The sequence below is a fragment of the Antedon bifida genome, chromosome 4 (genome assembly GCF_963402885.1).
Source record: "Antedon bifida chromosome 4, ecAntBifi1.1, whole genome shotgun sequence".
Taxonomy (NCBI): Eukaryota; Metazoa; Echinodermata; class Crinoidea; order Comatulida; family Antedonidae; genus Antedon; species Antedon bifida.
The window spans coordinates 24,279,356-24,296,737 of record NC_136229.1 but is presented as its reverse complement, the minus strand read 5'-3'; the positions used below and the strand labels follow the sequence as shown (position 1 = coordinate 24,296,737).

At 33.2% G+C, this 17,382-nt stretch overlaps 3 protein-coding genes across 3 annotated transcripts; 1 reads left to right on the top strand and 2 right to left on the bottom strand.

The window, feature by feature from the left end:
* Window positions 1–702: 702 nt before the first annotated feature.
* Window positions 703–6,162, bottom strand: LOC144840975 (scavenger receptor cysteine-rich domain-containing protein DMBT1-like). The gene is made up of 11 exons (XM_078697088.1): window positions 6,031–6,162; window positions 5,753–5,896; window positions 4,755–4,869; window positions 4,437–4,592; window positions 4,134–4,174; window positions 3,675–3,799; window positions 2,842–3,109; window positions 2,462–2,649; window positions 1,849–2,252; window positions 1,253–1,352; window positions 703–939 (listed from the first exon to the last, which is right to left on the bottom strand). Exons 2-11 carry the CDS (start codon window positions 5,832–5,834, stop codon window positions 790–792), a joined length of 1,629 nt encoding a protein of 542 aa, XP_078553214.1. The 5' UTR covers window positions 5,835–5,896; window positions 6,031–6,162; the 3' UTR covers window positions 703–789.
* Window positions 6,163–9,224: 3,062 nt separating this feature from the next.
* LOC144840976 (3-oxoacyl-[acyl-carrier-protein] reductase FabG-like) lies at window positions 9,225–12,731 on the top strand. The gene is made up of 9 exons (XM_078697089.1): window positions 9,225–9,370; window positions 9,896–10,035; window positions 10,440–10,526; window positions 10,732–10,867; window positions 11,092–11,132; window positions 11,266–11,335; window positions 11,538–11,574; window positions 11,798–11,861; window positions 12,207–12,731. Exons 1-9 carry the CDS (start codon window positions 9,334–9,336, stop codon window positions 12,366–12,368), a joined length of 774 nt encoding a protein of 257 aa, XP_078553215.1. The 5' UTR covers window positions 9,225–9,333; the 3' UTR covers window positions 12,369–12,731.
* Window positions 12,732–12,762: 31 nt separating this feature from the next.
* LOC144840978 (co-chaperone protein daf-41-like) lies at window positions 12,763–17,299 on the bottom strand. The gene is made up of 6 exons (XM_078697091.1): window positions 17,183–17,299; window positions 16,437–16,620; window positions 15,529–15,621; window positions 15,159–15,320; window positions 14,511–14,595; window positions 12,763–14,111 (listed from the first exon to the last, which is right to left on the bottom strand). The coding sequence occupies exons 1-6, from the start codon at window positions 17,194–17,196 to the stop codon at window positions 14,068–14,070; spliced, it is 582 nt and encodes a 193-aa protein (XP_078553217.1). The 5' UTR covers window positions 17,197–17,299; the 3' UTR covers window positions 12,763–14,067.
* Window positions 17,300–17,382: the final 83 nt, after the last annotated feature.

Genomic DNA, 17,382 nt, shown 5'->3' with positions numbered 1-17,382 from the left:
TGATCAGAACTGTATATTAAATTAACAAATTATGTCAATAGATTATTCGTAATTCGGTTCGTTGCATAATTTATTAGGGCCGATTGGCTGAGTTTGTGGGAGTCTCTCGGGGCTGTTTTCACTCGGTCTTTACATACACTATCTCAACGCGATTCCACATCATTCAACAGCAATAATAATGCCATGGTATAAGTAATTGTGTATGCCTACGTTCTTTAAATAAAGTGTGCTGTTAACATTACGAGAAGGCTACCAGCAATTAATATATATATATTAGAAAATTATAATACACTGGCCTTTTTGCTGTAAAAGATTACCTCCTTTCGGATCACCTCGTCTTGAAAATACTGCCAACGTGGTGGGTTATTAGAGGATAATAAATAGGTACACACATGGCTCCGTAATCCCAACATCTTCCGGAAGGTGGTTAATGGCGACGATGACTTCCGCTTCTTTGCGTGGAAGTCAAGGGGTTATATATTATGATTCTAGTACTCAAGATTAAAGTAATGCCTGAAATTAAATGATTTTATCTTGAATATAAGATTTCTTTTGAAGAATATATTATTACAATGTATAACCCTAAACCAGCCTGTTAGTGGCGATGATTGATTGCTGTTGGTCTGGAATGAAATACAGTGCGTAGGTCGTAGGTTGTCCACATTTTTAATTGTCACATATATATAAATACAGAATTCAACATGTAACTTCTCAAAACATTTATTTCACACAAAAGAAAAAAATCACATTCGGTTATCAGATAAAACTTTAGAATTTCATTAGTCATTATTACATTCTAAATGTCATGAATGTATCATGTTCTTCTTCAAAGTTCCCGATACTTCGGCGACGTCTGGAGCAGTTACCACGCTTGAGGTCAGCACAACGTGAACTACTTGCTCCAGGTTTACACGATACCATCTTACATTTCACAAATATCTATGAAAAAAAATTTATCATTTTGTAACTAGTTTGCTTTTCACTTAGTAGTGTTCGCATTCAGTATAAATCGATCTTTTTTATTATATTCAAAGACAGGTGGCCTAAAAGTATGAATAAATAGCAAATCTCAGCTAGTATCTTTTTGTTGTAGCATATTTAATGAGAGGTCAGTCTTGACAACGGTAATACAAATACATGATATTTTTCCACCAACATCACACTAACCACTAACTAAATGTGGCCCTTAGTTGAAATATAGTGTTTAATGATGAGCCAATTTTGATAACAGTAAATGTTATCGCTATCTTACCTCGTTAGTTAAGCCATATTGCAGGAATCCAAATGATTTAATAGAGAAACGGTGATCCAAACCAGAAGGAGTAAGACTTACGGATGAGTCCACACCACATCTAAACAATCAAGAAAAAAGATATAATTATTTGTAATTCATTATACTGTATAACAATGTGCTATTCTATAGACACTGTTGAACATCATAGCCGTGTCATGTGTTTAAGTTTCGTATGTTATTGCTGGACCATTTACAACCAATTTTAGGCCCATATGAAACGCCAGGCAAACAAAAGAGAACATCCATAAAACAGAACATATAATTATGTTCATTTTACACCTTTTTACACCTTAACCAAGCGCTGCATAAATCGTACCCATCTCCCATTCCATCTTTATATTCGAAAATATTGGACAGCTAGTCCACATCATTACCAAGTCAAGCCAATCAAAACATTTTTTTTTCTTCCTTCTTTATTAAAATTATATTAATACAATTAATATTCATTTCGTCAAAGTAGCAGGATCAATAGATAGTACAGGTAACTATTTTTTTAAAAATTGTAATGATTAGCTAAATGAGTAAACAAATGTTGAGAAAATGAGGCATCTTACCCATTTTCAATGAATGTGTACTTCTTGTCATTCTCTGTGCATGTTCCGAATTTAGCCATTGCTCTGCAGCTTTCAATGGCAACGTCCTTCGAAGAGGTGCTCTGCGCAGAAAAGTACAAGGTTTCTTTGAGTTCAACTGATGCAGTTCCAGTGATGTCTCTGTTGTAACTTGAGTCTTCATACATCTTAAGAAAAGTCTTAAACTCTCCAGTTGCTTTGCATTTTTCAGGGTTAACGGCTGCTACTGGTTTGAAGAATACGTCATTAACACCAACTCCTCTCATTTCACAAATAATTTGCATCTCAACCTTATGCTTTGCTCTGGTTACTGGTGCACCGGGAAAGATTGGTTTAGGGTCGTCTCGGATTGTGTTGTAGAATTTAGTTTTCGATTTTGATGAACGCTGGAAAAAAAACATACTAACATGTTTTAAAACAATTTATTATTAATAATTGATTTAACTATCAACTACTGTCTATCAACTACTGTACGGAGTTCAGTTCATTTTTAAAGAGAAGAAGCTAACTAGATTCTATATACGATAATTGTTATGCAGTGGCCAATAAAAAGAAACATTTTAATTTTTAAATTTATTAATAGCACAATTGATACCTTAATGATAGTTCCGCACTCGTCATAGCCAAACTCAATCGTGTAGTACATTGGGTCATTGTCCTGAATTCTACATCTTGTGTCGTGAAGGTGAAGCTCACTTGCTGGAATGTTATTCACGTACGTTTTAGGGATGCTTACTTTTATGTAAGAATCACCGCATTCTACTTCTGGCTCTGGTGGCTTAGCTATAGAAAATGAGAAAATAAAACTTAATACATTTTTAGATGTATATTTGAAACCATTCCTACAATAAAACGAGATGCTTTTGATTTTATTGCATAATTTTGTTAGAGGCAGTTTATGCAGCCGGTTTTTTCTTTTATTTTTATTTCGTTAAAGAAATAAAGATTACTGTCATTGATATTATTTTCACTTACGGATATCAAACTTATATATCCCTTCATCACTGACAGCCTTGGCGCTGCGGCCACATGGAGTTTTCCAGACTCGCTCACCGAAACCTGCCTCAACATTTACAAGATAACCTTTGCCTCCTTCTAGGCCAGTTGGTGCTGGGTATTGGACAATAGTTGGATCACTTTTGGGAAACCTTACTACATCTTTATCAACAGCATTATACTTGGTAATTATATTCCCTTTCAAGTCTAATATTTTGATGAGTGACTTGGATTCTGGACGTGTAACCTATAAAGTAAAATTATATATATGATATTGGGGTAGGCCTATATATTCATATATGGCTATGATATGTTTATAATGGCTCTATTTTCTGACGCCATACCCGGGTTCTCCAACATAAATTACAGTAGGCAAAATTATAAGTTATATATTTGTATTTAATTATAGGAAAGTCTTCATACAGTGATTTAGTTCGCTTCTGAAAATCCTTAGCATTTTGTTTATTTTGTATTGTGCCAACATTAAATATATTGAATCAAACATCAATCCACAAATACAGCAATTAACAATGTGTATCCAGTTTGCAATGCATTAGGCCATTCTGTAGTAACTAGCGCCATCACCAAACGTCATTTTTTAACCGTGAATACTGTATACTTACAGTAACCCTCTAAATAATTTCTCTCAACTATATAAAAAATAGGTATATATAACTGAATGACATGGCCAGTCGGAGAAAGCCGTTGACATAACATGTATGATTTATAACATTTATTGCATTTATCATGATTTCTGCACTAAAACGTTTGTAAAACAAATACTGTTACCGTGGATACTATACAGTACTTACGGGTGAATCAAATTTGATTGTCCAAAATTCGTCTGTTCCCTCGTACTCAGAGTTGACAACTGGGGTAGACTGCTCTGATAGAATAACAGGAGGGGATACTTGTTGTTCGAAGGGAAGACCGTCCGCTAAACCAGTAATAAAAGCACAGAAAACGTACAGTGTCATAAGCAACAATCAAGAGTTGTAATTCCAGCTGAATGATTAATGGTGTGATGAAAAAATATCTCTAACCATGTTTAAAGAAATCTAGTAAAATGGTTCCAAAAAATGATATAAAATAACAAGAAATAATAAAAGCAAATACAAATACTGTAAACAAAGCAAGAGCAATTAAAGTTGCGACCTCCGTTAGAGGTAAAACCGTGAACGCATGCGCATCCACGGGAATATACGTAATGCTTTAAACAGTCTGTACACTTTGATTAAAAATAATTAATTAAAATTAACTTATAATCTTACCTGATACAATCAAACGTCCAGACTTCGGATCATTTTGAACACTGCAAGTTAATTGAATAATAATAATTTTTATTTTATTTCGACAAAAACGTACAAAAATATAAATTAATATAATAAATTGATATGGTTCTAAAATAATTTTTACACCATAACTAAGTGAATTATTTTAAAGACTACTCTACTTTTTTTTATAAAATTAATAACAATAGCATTTTAGCCGATTGATCCAAGAGTAATGACTGCTCCATGCGCATGAGCAATGAATGGCATCCGATCTTGCCTCGTATGTCTAGGCCTACTTACCCATTCTCATCAGTAGCTGTGAAGCTGAACACATAGGTCCCTTCTGTTTCAGGGGTAAAAGACAGTTTTGCTTTGACAAACCTCTTTCTTGGTTCTGAACCTTTAACGTATGACATTTCCATTCCACTTGGATAACTGCCTTGGATTTCAGTTATACTGAAATTAAGTAAGGTCAACATTATTGTGGAGTATGCTATTTATTATTATCTTTTCATAATATATAATATTTTTACTTACTTACTTTACTTTACTTACTTTTAAATATTCCTATTCTTAATAGGCAATATTTTATAATTATTAAAAATATTAAGCACATACGTTGATGCATCTGAGCCCTTTTGTATCGAAGCAGTGACTTCACTATCCCACGTTTCTCCGGGTGCAATCACGCTGCACTCTTCTAGGTCAATCTTTGGTCCTACACATGATCCGGCTAGTGAAGAGAAACGAATTGAATTAATATTATACGTAGAATCGGATATGTTTTAAGCCTATTACATAATTGTGCATATTTATAATTCACATTATTTCTTTATTTGATAACACTTTCAGTATCACAGTTATGACTTTAAAAGTAGATAAAAGATAATACATTTACTGTAGGCCTACATTACAATATATTATCAACATTTTATCTTTAAATGCACAGAAAAAAATGAATAAAATGTTCACAGTTAAAATGATAAAATAAAACGTAGAATAAGAGAAAGACAAATTAAATGGTGTTGAATTGTTCGTTGAATTTGGTTGTTATTGCTTCGAAGGTTATTCCATGCCTTATTTTTACGGTTAAAAAATAAGAAAAATAATACTATTGAGGAAACAATTTCATCTGGTTTCGATTTAGTAAGAGGTAGAGATAGTGTTCATAAGTTTTAAACCACTGCAAAACATTGTTATTTAATAACGTTTACAAAAGTTGTTTTTACAAAAAGCATCAAATCATTCAACAAGTACATTATTATAATTAATCTCCATATTTTACAGAGATGCAAACTATATACGTTGTTTGCGAGATTTTCTGTTCTTAACCTCAGCCGTTTAATGTATGTATTATGATTTTTTTTAACAACCAACACCGTCTTCCTTTCCGTGAAGCAGAACGAGTGTGAATATAGCTTTGGGTGAATAACACTATTAAGCTTGGTTCCCACTAGAGACCCAACGAAAGGACGTACAGTAGAACGCAGGTTAGTTGACCAATGACAAGCGGCTGTTCGAATAAGGGCCATTGCTTGTGATTGGTCAAATTACTTACGTTGCGTTACGTCCTTGCGTTGCGTCCCTGTGGGAACCAAGCTTTAGATGAAACTTACGTGCAGTTACGTCAAGAAGAAATTGGAATGGAACTGTACTCTTAGCTTTCCTGTAAGTTTCATCAGGAAAATCTTCGATCATAACGGAAGCGCCATACCACCCTTGTAAATCATCTTCTCCGGTAATAAACTCGATCTTGCATTCTTCCTAAAATTAAGACAACAACAATTTAATTTCAAATTCATGTTTACACTATATATTTACAACAAATACTAAAATGTTTTTGATTGGTAGCTTTTCCATAACTTTTCGAACGCAACAATCTCCAAAACCATACATGCCTGATAAAGTTTTGTCAATGACGTTGCCCGTCCACATACACGATCAACATCATTGCTATCTCGACCCTCTGGGCATTCATCATCATTTGCCCATCGACATTTTGTCGGGTCTCCATCCCCATCAGTGGCTGAAAGATTAAGATGATGAAATTAATTTGATGTGTTGAAATATTACGCCTAATTGTTCTAAAAGATATTTTCGTCTTCGGAGAGAGGACAAATTGTTCCTTAATAATATAATATTTATACCACTGTTCCTAACACTTACGGTTAAGGTCGATAAGTCTTTTGCAACCATGTCTGACTCTATAAACTGGTAAACCGGCTTGGACTTGTGGAGAGTCGTTTTTTATCGAAGTGTCAACTTTGGTCAAAAGTGACCAACACTTTCCAGCACCGTAATTTTCAAGCTTAATCCAGCTACTGTCGGTACACGTGTCAATTGTCTTGAATCTAAAAAAAAATGCTTAATAATAAAATGAAGATTATTCGTAGGCCTACAGCTTAAAATTCAGAACGAGGTAATGAGCTTACAATTATGCGTGTAATTCTCCATAATTGATGTACACTGAAATAATAGTAAAATTTCTTACGCCATAGTGAATTCTTTACGGTCTGCCGTATAATCAACTTGTCCATCTAGAAGACTCCACCCCATTTCTTGTGAAATTGAGGTACATTTTAGTTTCAGTGGGGTTAAGATGGTCGTGTTGGTACCACAATCGATACATGTTAAAGCAAGAAGTGTTTCGGCAATCAGGTTGTCTCCTATTTTATTGCAATAGTATTCTGGGTAATCCGTTGTCAGTTTGAAAGATAGACGCCAGTAAACACGGATCTATTGACAAAAATACTTTATATTACTTACCCATATCAACACATAACCAAAGTTTACATATCAAGTGTTATATTACCAAAAGCAAAATTTATTTGACTTTTATTCTAATAAGTGATCCTGTCAAAGTTTTTCTACTGCAGTTACTGCAGTAACTACGTTCTTCAGTGCAATAACGATTGATTTTATTTCAATTTTCAGGGTCATGAGGAGAAAGAAGATGTTTGAGAAACGTCAAAATAACAAACGACTAGAAAGTCATAAAAATCATACAGGTACCTTAGCTTTTCCGAGTCTTTCATAGTAAAACGTACCGCCACGGTAGTGAGTAGCGTACACCTCAGCTACCATGAACGCCATCGCTAAGAGCACCAAAGTTCTCATGATTACCTGAGCAAAATATAACAAAAAAATCAAAATTTAAAAAAATGTAATCATTTTTATGGCTATCCGGGTAAATAACTAAGTCTTAACCTGTGACCAATCCCGAAGCCCTACGAGAGTTATTAGGAAAAACATTTAAATTTGATTTAAAAGGGAAGATACGCAGGCCAAATGTAAAGCCAAAAAAACTTGAGAAGGTATATAGCTTGAGAAAATGAATTTCTCCGATATTGTAGAAAGTTTCTGAATCTGATATTTTATTATAATTTCCACCCGATTCTCGGTGCTGTGTAATTTAGATTTCTCTAGTATCATAGAATTGGTAATACAATAAAACACGTGTTTCACTCGATTCACGGTGCAAATATCAAGTCGCTCGATGTATTAGAAGTTTATAGAAATATAAAGAAACAATGGAGTAAAAAATCCATTGAGTTATTGGCTTGCTGTTGGATAAGGTTTGAACAAAAGAAAGAACTCACCTTTGTTTACAAGAAGCAGCTCTCCGACAGAAACTATGAGCAAACGTTAAAGGTTCCGCAATGTTTATATACATTCAGTCACGGCCATAGGGTATCAAATTTAGCCAAAATATCTGTCTAGATAATTATGTTCATAAAGTAGCGTTATTAATGTTTTGCGCATGGTTAAGTTTAATTAGGAACATCAATTATTAAACAGAATTGTTACATTATTAAGACGAAAGTGATCTCTCCGTAGTTTGATTAATAGACTTGCAGGTTCTCGTGTATTATTCGTGCGACACTCGATCGAAGACCCGTTTTCAGACAATTCATTCGTTTTGTACATTATAATTGTTGTTTAAGTTGTGTAAGATTTTCTTTACTTTGACACTTTACTTTCTTATTTTCGAAAAAGTTTTTTTTCTAAATGCAATTTTAAATCGGAAAGAATTTGGGAACTTTAGCCCTACTAACTTTGATGTGTTCATATTTTCAGAGAGATTTGATTTAAGATTTGATTGCGTTGATATACGTATACATTTAGTGAAGGACGGGAACAGCATGGTAAACACCTACAAAATAAGAAGTAAAAGAAAAATATCTCTAAATTCATGTGGATGAGACGTCCAAATTAAGATACAAGCAATACAACAAAATAAAATATCTTCATCTCAACCATAAGTCTTATTTCTGGATGGCATCCATAAACATATAATATGATAGTGGTATAATTAAGATATTATAAAACTAAAGTGTACTTGGGAATGTTATGTATTGAATTTTTTTTTCTTTCAATTATAAATTGTACTTTTCTTTTTCAAACAAATTTAAAATCATTGTTTTATGTATGTGAATAAAGTGATTGGTCAAACTGAAAATGAAAGAAAGTATTTTACCATTGGATTTTTTTTTTCAATATACAAACCACATTCATTAGTCATAATTACTCGGTTGTTCTAAAACCTTAGTGAACTTAATGTTTTAATATTCAACATCCTTATTAAAAGGGTTCGATAAAAACACATGTTAACTTTATTTATAATCAGAACGGCTAATTAACTGAACTGAATTGAAACCTAATCCCAAATACATAATACTTAATTTAAACTAAGCTTATTAGCAACTCCCTAACCAATAACAACAGATCAATTACTTTATAATCACAAGTGCTATACCGGGTTGATGTGTAAACAATAATTTGCTAACGTCAACAAAAAAACGTAATAACAGTAAGATTGGAATTCATATTAATCAGAATCTCATTATAGGCTGTAAATCATACAGTTGAATAGTACCGCCGCTTCATCAATTTTGTTTATCAAAGTCTATACATCCCGGATGTAGGCCGTGATATGTGTAATATTTTGTCTTTCTTCATCAAACCATGCTGGTGTATAAAACAATTTCCAGAAAACATCTATATTGTGAATATTAATGACCCACCATCAAAAAATACATGTATATTCGTAAGGTTGTTTTTTGTGCTGGTGGACTATTTCAACTGCACAATTCATAACATATTATCATAACTGTATAATCAATAGGCCTGTTTGTAGAGGCAAAGCACGCGTGAAAATTGTGTAAATCTAGCTCTCATTTGGACATTTTGGACTATTATGAATTTCTTGTTTGGTAAAGTGGCCTTGATTACAGGTACAGTAACATATTCAGTATAGGTGTACCGATATTAATAAGGTATTATGCCAGTGGGCCTACACATGTGAGAAACACAGTACATTGATAGACATCTAGTGTTCATTTTCTTTTAATATTATTGCCTGTAATTGTCGATTGATGGATCAATCGATCAACCATCTAAATCTATATTCTCAGTTAGATTATTTTTAAAATGTTGTTTGTTAGAAAGTATGAATACTATATTTTATAATGTTGATTAGGCCTCATATCGATTATGCTTCATGTCATGTACCGGTGTTTTATCAAAGTTTAATTTTTCTCAACATAATTGCATGATGTTTTTTTTAGTCTATGCACGGTAGTTGTACGAGAATTGTGTTGGTGATGGTAGTGATTATGACACATTACAACTCCATTTTCGAAGACTTTTTACAGTGTATCTTGTATATCTTTGTACAATTTACCAAGATTGGTGAATGAATTCGCTTACAACTTTCCTAAATACCATTGTTAAAAATAGTTATTCTATTTCTTTTTCAGGGGCAAGTACTGCAATCGGTGCCGGGACAGCGGTACACTTCGCTACATTGGGATGTGGCTTAGCGTTGGTCGGCAAGCATATGGGCACTCTACAAACAGTGGCTGTAGAATGTGAAGAAAGGGGACTGGAAAGAGACCAGGTTTGATTATTCACATTATCTACAGTTTTTTTTAATTACTGAATTATTTTATTGAAACGCAACTACCTTTGTTTTAAACGACTGTATTTCTATGTTGCGCACTTTTTTACACACAGTTCAATTTACGCATCGAAAATATTACTCAACTAGAAATATCTTCAAATCTATGTGAATTTACAAAGAGCTAGCAAGTCAGGACAGTATACATGGAAACACAATGTGTTTTGTTATTTATGCTATGTTAAAAAATATAGAAAATTGAGAAAGGTCAAAAGTTGTTTAATGTATTATTCCTTTTTAATCATTGTCTTTCTCCGCCGTTTCAATTTATACGTTACTGCGGAAAGTTATTTTTATTAAGCATAGTGTCAAGTTATTAATTTTAGAATATTATTGTACTGCAGATTATATTGGTAAAAGCTGATGACACGAAGCAAGTTGAGGAAACGATTTCATCGGTGATCAATAAATTTAAGAAAATCGACATTGTTGTAAGTAAAAACAAAGTAAACAAACACATACTAAAAGTTTGGTACCAACGTTGAATTAAAGAGATAGTATTGTAGACCTATATGGTTGTTTCTCCTCCGATCATTATGTAATTTTCATTTTGTACTATAGGCCTAACTCATTACAATCATCAGTGTGAATACGCTATCCAATATGTGTTATCGTATAAGTTTGATTCTTTCTCAGGTTAACTGTATAGACTGCCTGGCATATGGAGGCCTAGAATGTTCTGGGGATGTCTTCGACAAAATCTTTGAAACCAATGTGAAGTCAATATTTACGATTTGCAAAGCAGTTCAACAACATATAATAAAATCTAAAGGTTAGAATTTAGGTTATTGACTATTTGCAATCCCTGAATACAGTAGGCCTACACCTGAAAAGGGAAAGAAGTAAAAGGGTATATACGCTACCATAAGGCATATTATCGCTCAAAACTGAAATAATAATGGAATATATACCATCATGAAATAACACGGCATGAAATGCCTTTTAAAGTATCATATATATAATATAGATTATTTATAACTTTTTGTAATATTTCAGGTGTGATCATTAATGTTTCAAGCGCGTACAGTTTAAGATCAGTAAGTCACGTGTTTTAAATCACACTTCATACCATACTCACTAAGTATACTTTACTAAAATACAACTTATTGAGTTATAGGCCTACGTTTAAATATTGAATATTATTAATTGCAATGTTTCTTTCTATGTTAGTCCCCGGGTTTAATGATATACGGAATGTCAAAAGCTGCCGTGGATCATATGACAAAAACTCTAGCGTTAGGTGAGTAATTGTTAAATTTATTATTTTATAAATAAATATTTTATTTTATTCTTGTTCAATCTTTCTACATAAAACAAGATGTTAAACAGAAACAATGTGCCTATATCCTATACTGAAATGTATCATGATTTGAAACAGGAAAGAGTTCACTCTTCCCTGATTTGAAATAAATGAAAAGTCAAATGTTTTTTTTTCTTCATAGAACTTGCTTCAAAACAAGTACGAGTCAACGCTGTAAAGTAAGTTTTCAAGAATAACAATTTTAGTAACATGCAGCTGAATTTTTGTTAGTATTTTTTTTTAAATACGATATGTCATTTTGATGTCACATCATTATTCACCTGAAAAAACTGAAATTTAAAGCAAACAATAGTCAAATTCATGTTTTTAGGTGACAATACATCTTTAACATTATAACAATAGATGATTATTAATCAACTAAGTTCTTTATATTTATTTTAGTCCTGGAATTGTGCAGACGCCGTCTTACGTCAGACCAAATACAGATTCTGCGGAACACGCTCAGGTATATCCTTTGTATTTATTGTATACATCGTCATAGGACTAATCTGTAGAGACTTATGTCCTTATTTCAAAGCTCAGCTATTATAGCCATTAATATTTCAGATAATATTTGGTTAAATGTACATAATTTAAAAATGTGTAACATAAATCATGACCAAATAAATATGAATTTCCCTTAAAATTTTCAATACAAACAGGTTGATAAACTATTTTGCTAAACAGGTTACTTTTCACATTTTGTTGAAACGCCTCTCTATTTTACGTGTACAAAAGAAGAGTGGATAATCTTAAGTAGTGATAAGAAACAATAAACATATTTTTAACCATTGTATTTTTAAATTATCAGATGCGTGCCGAAGGACAGAAATGGCACCCATTAGAAAGAATCGGTCAAGTTGAAGATGTGGCCAAGGCAATTGCATTCTTAGCTTCAGATGAAGGAGGCTTTATTACTGGTGAAACGTTACCAGTCGACGGAGGAAGGCATATCAGTCAACCAGCACAGTAAACAGAGTGCTGTATTTTAGATATTACAATATTTTCTAGCATCAAATTCCGTAATACAGCAGCACATATGTATCACATGTTGTATCTGTATCGTGGAACGTTACATGTAAACCGGAGAGAGAGATTCTGTATCACGAAGTTTGCTTATGATAGTGGACAAATTTAAATACAGTCCAATTAGAATCGGCTGCAAAATAAGAGAAATCGTTACTAAGCTGACATTCCGTTTCCACAACAAACCAGGCAAATGAGATAGGCCTACTAGAATACTAGGCCTACATTCTCCTATAATGGACCCAGAAACGTTGTCAAGTGTAATTCCGCTTCTGCTTTCAACTATTAATGATAAAATAGTACAATACTAGTAAACGTAAACAATAAACTCGAAGAAAATATTGGCATGTAAATGTGTTTATTTCATCTGTGTAAATTAATATCAAAGGCGTTGTATCTTTATTAGTCATGGTTTAATTAGGTCAAATATTGACAACTCGTTGCATATAATGTTAAATTATGAAAATTCCATGCAATCGCAATAGGGTTCAATACTTCTTCAATTATACATTTATCTTATTGATATGTTATAACAAGATCTCTGTAATATTCAAAATAGCTACTGTATGGTCTTCCTAAATTTTGAACGCTGCTATTTTATATATTATAGTTACATCACGAACCCTAAATCTTGGTTCCCACTTAGACGCAACGAAAGGACATGAGCGCGTCGTAAGAGTAATGTGACCAATCACGACACAATGGATGTCGCTTGTGATTGGTCAACTCACTCGAGTTGCGTCAACATCGTTGCGTGGGATCAAACATTAGAAACAAGTTGGAAATACTTAACAGCATTGTGTGAACTGCATAAACTAATAACTGCTTATTTTAAATTACACGGTAAAACTCCCAATTAATTCTCAAAAACCATTGTTTGTCATTTGTGATAACAACGTACTGGGGTTGGTAGATGCTACTATCGTTTGTCTTAAACACGATGGAGTAATTTGTTATTTGTCTAATTACAATTACCTGCAACATTTTATTTATAATCAAACTATTATAAGATAACATGAACAAATCCTTTTGAAATATTTTACATCTCGATAATTAATGTATCAACAAGAATTTTGCTAAAAAAACGAAAAGATGTTGGAAACAATTTTGTATTTATTAATATTGTAATGCATTCGTTGTTTTGATATACAATCACTGATTTAACTATCTACCTAGATCAATTTACAGTACAAGGATTTTATATAAATGCGTATGAAAAAAACTATCGGTAAAAATTAATAATTATTTAAAACATTGCATGATAATACAGTTTTTAACAACTGTGTTCAGGGAATGAAATTAACAAAATATGTTTTCTCATTCGAAATATGAGGCCTATGATTATGATCAGTAAAGAAGAATAACCTAACTACATACACACACCTACTGACTAAATTAAAAATGCCAGTTTAATCAGACATAAACAAATGAACATTTTCTAAAAAAACTGTTTCCATACATATAGTACAGGCGGAATAAAAGAAGTAGTGAATTATCATGTTTCTGGAAAGTATAGAGATTAGAAAGATTTTTAACAACTGGTAAATATTCTTGTAAAATTCCACAATTCATTCATTTTGTCGTGAAACTCAACATCAAATAACCTGCATGTTATCTTTCGAAATGGGTCATGTGACGTCATTATCTCACGATTTTGTCTCTACTGTATCATCTTCAAGATCAGGTAGTTCTGGAAAATAAATTTACATAAAGTTCAAAGTAAAAATAACAATTTAATAGATAACTCTCTTAATAGCTTTTTTATCAAAATGCACCCTCTCAAGTACTGTACTTAATAAACTTAATAAATAGCGCCCTCTCTCCTAATCAGCAATTATGCACTGTACACTTTCAACTACTTAATAAACAGCGCCCTCTCTGATACTTACTAAGAAATCTTGAGTATTACTAAGTATTGAAGTGCTCCCTCTTAACAAATAACATCCTCTGAACTAACAAACAGCACTCCTTCAACTACATATCAAATATTACTCTCTCAACCAGATATCAACCTACAAAGTACTGTATTTAGTAATTAGCGCCTCTCTGCTTCTAAACAGCACCCTCTTAACGTGGAAATGTTACTTACGTTCATCATCGCTATCATCACTTCCTTGATTAAGATCATCTAATCCTGGAAAGGCAGCACCGCCGCCACCCATCTGAGCCATCATCTGAAAACGAATTAAGAGATTGTGGCTTCCTATTGGACAAGATTGATAAATGGTGGCGATGTACGTTACTTGATTAGTAGCCCAGCTTGGCTATAATTCTTCACAGGAGGACTTTTTCCCAAGGCCAACTGAACATCAAAAGATTCAGACCTACAGAGTTATGTTTTCATATCGTACATGGCATACAACTCCATTGGTCTGAGCCAGGAAGGATTAGTGGAAGCCACCTCTTACGACACTGATCTTTCATTCGTTACGACAGCTCAAGGTACAAGACTAGTGAACAGCGCTTACTATACGATACGATAAGATTCAGGGCCTGTTCAGACCTACAGAGTTATGTTTTCATATCGTAAATGGCATACAACTCCATTGGTCTGAGCCAGGAAAGATTAGTGGAAGCCACCTCTTACGACACTGATCTTCCATTCGTTGCGACAGCTCAAGGTACAAGATTAGTGAACATCGCTTACGATACGATACGACTCCATGGATCTGAACATACCCTTAGTTAAACTTTACAGCTAACGAGCCCAGTAAAATATGATTAATAATCAACAAACCTCTTCCAGATTTCCTCCCATTCCACCGGGCATACCTCCCATTCCACCAGGCATACCTCCCATTCCTCCAGGCATACCTCCCATGCCAGCCATTGGACCATCTTCTTCATCCGATTCATCCTCATCTTTCCATTTGTTGAAGTCTGTCTTCAAGTAAGGTAACTATAAAACCAATGAAAAACCACTTTTCAAAAAACACTTTTTTTATGCATAAAAAGGCATATGTGGGTTTTAGGGTTTTATTGTGTACGGTAACAGCTTTTTGTGGATACAAATATAAAAATTATGATACACGTCACACTATTGGCTCTCCCATAAACATTTTTAGAAACATGCATGTACTGAAGTCAAATGAATTACTTGCACATACCTTAGTTTTAGTCATCCTAGGCCAGTATGGTCCAGGTGTCTTTTTTTGTACAACAATAAATATCTCCCTACTACTTATTCTTGTTTTTGGTTCCTAGAAAAATCAACAATGAATGTTGTTGTAAACTGGAGGGTTTGTTTTGAAATTAGTCTACACTGTCAAACTTGTGTTTGTGAATTCTGCCAAGTTTATTAGTGTATACCAAACTTCAACAAACTGCAGCAACAAGTTTGCAGAAGTCTACACTAGCAAACTTTGGTATTGCTAGCACAATAGGCTAGGCATATCGAATACTATATAAATCAACCAACATACAGTCTTTAATTTTTGCAATAAGAAAATCCTGAAAAAGAATTTTAATTGTAAATTTTTAATCTATTTGTGATAATTTTAAAAGAATAAAAATACAGATTTAATGAACAATAAAGAACAAGTCATTTCTAAAATTTCACCTTTTTCAATAATTCTTGTTGGTATTTTAGCGCTGTGAGACATCAGCAAATAGCGCTATAGTTTATTTAATATTACTATTACTTAACACGATGCTTTTTAATTTGAAAACTTATTTCAATAAGGCTATGTTTCCGCAGCTAAAAATGAATCGATCATTAACCGATAAACTGCCTGTGGAAAGAGGGTTTAAATGATTCCACTAAAAAAAAATGAACCGATAATTATCTCATTTAAGTCAGATAATTATTGGATAAATGCGATAATTTTTAACCTTTGACCTGAAGGAGGAATTGTTTCGATGTGATTCCGATCTGGTTATTTGGTAATGACTGATCATGCGCAATTTATTGGTTAAATAAACAATATTGTTTTGGCTGCGGAAGCACGACCTTACTTAGATAAAACACTGTAACAAAACAATTTTTAAAAATGACAATAATCTCCTTAATCCTCACATTTTCTTCTACTAAATCATAGAAGTCTAACTCTGCCTTGTAAGATTTTTGTTCAGGCCCTCCTTTGCCCTCAATATGTAACTTGTTTTCTGTACATGTTAAATTTGACACTTTAAAGTCATCCACAGTCACTGTTATTAGAAGAGTGTCCTTTCTTTGTGCCCAAAGAATTTGAGGGTGCAATCTGCAATAAATTTTTCGATAGTAAATAAATCAATTACAATACTAGGCCTAATTAGTAATAAAACATTTTGCAGGAACTAGGCCAACCAAGAGTGTATAAGCTGTACGTCTACTTTCGCACCTAACTTGAAATCACGGGCATCATTATAAATATAATTATTATTAACCATGAATGAAGTCTTTAAATTAATTATCATTTTAAATTTGTATAATTTATAAATAAGACTTCATTAATAATAATTAATATGATTCACGGTCATCACGACGCAGGCCGGTGAATGCTTTTTAATTGGGGTTCAAGCTTGAGAGATTGGAACAAAAACAGGGAAATTCCCGTTCACTCTTTGTTAGGCTTGTCGGCTTTCCGCAAGCACCGACTAAATGCTAGGCCTACATCATACAGACAGTCCGCCGGTCGGTGTGTGGTCGGGAAACCGTGTGATCTTTCGTTCGAGTTCTCTAGGCCTACTACTACTACACAGCAGTACTCTAAAACTCTAGCCTAACTAACTAGGCCTAGATTAATCATAGGTTAAGGTTACTTATTAAACTTATTTACTTACACAATATCTGCCATTGTCTAGATTGTACTTATGACAATTTTATTCGAAACACCTTGGGCCTACCGTCCTAGCCTGAAATAGTTTTTTGGGGAAATTTGGATGATTCGCGATTCGATTATCCACGTGTGACCTTCGAACTCACGTACGTTTCCAAACCATTTTAAAGATTTTAAATGATTATTATAACATTAAAACAATCG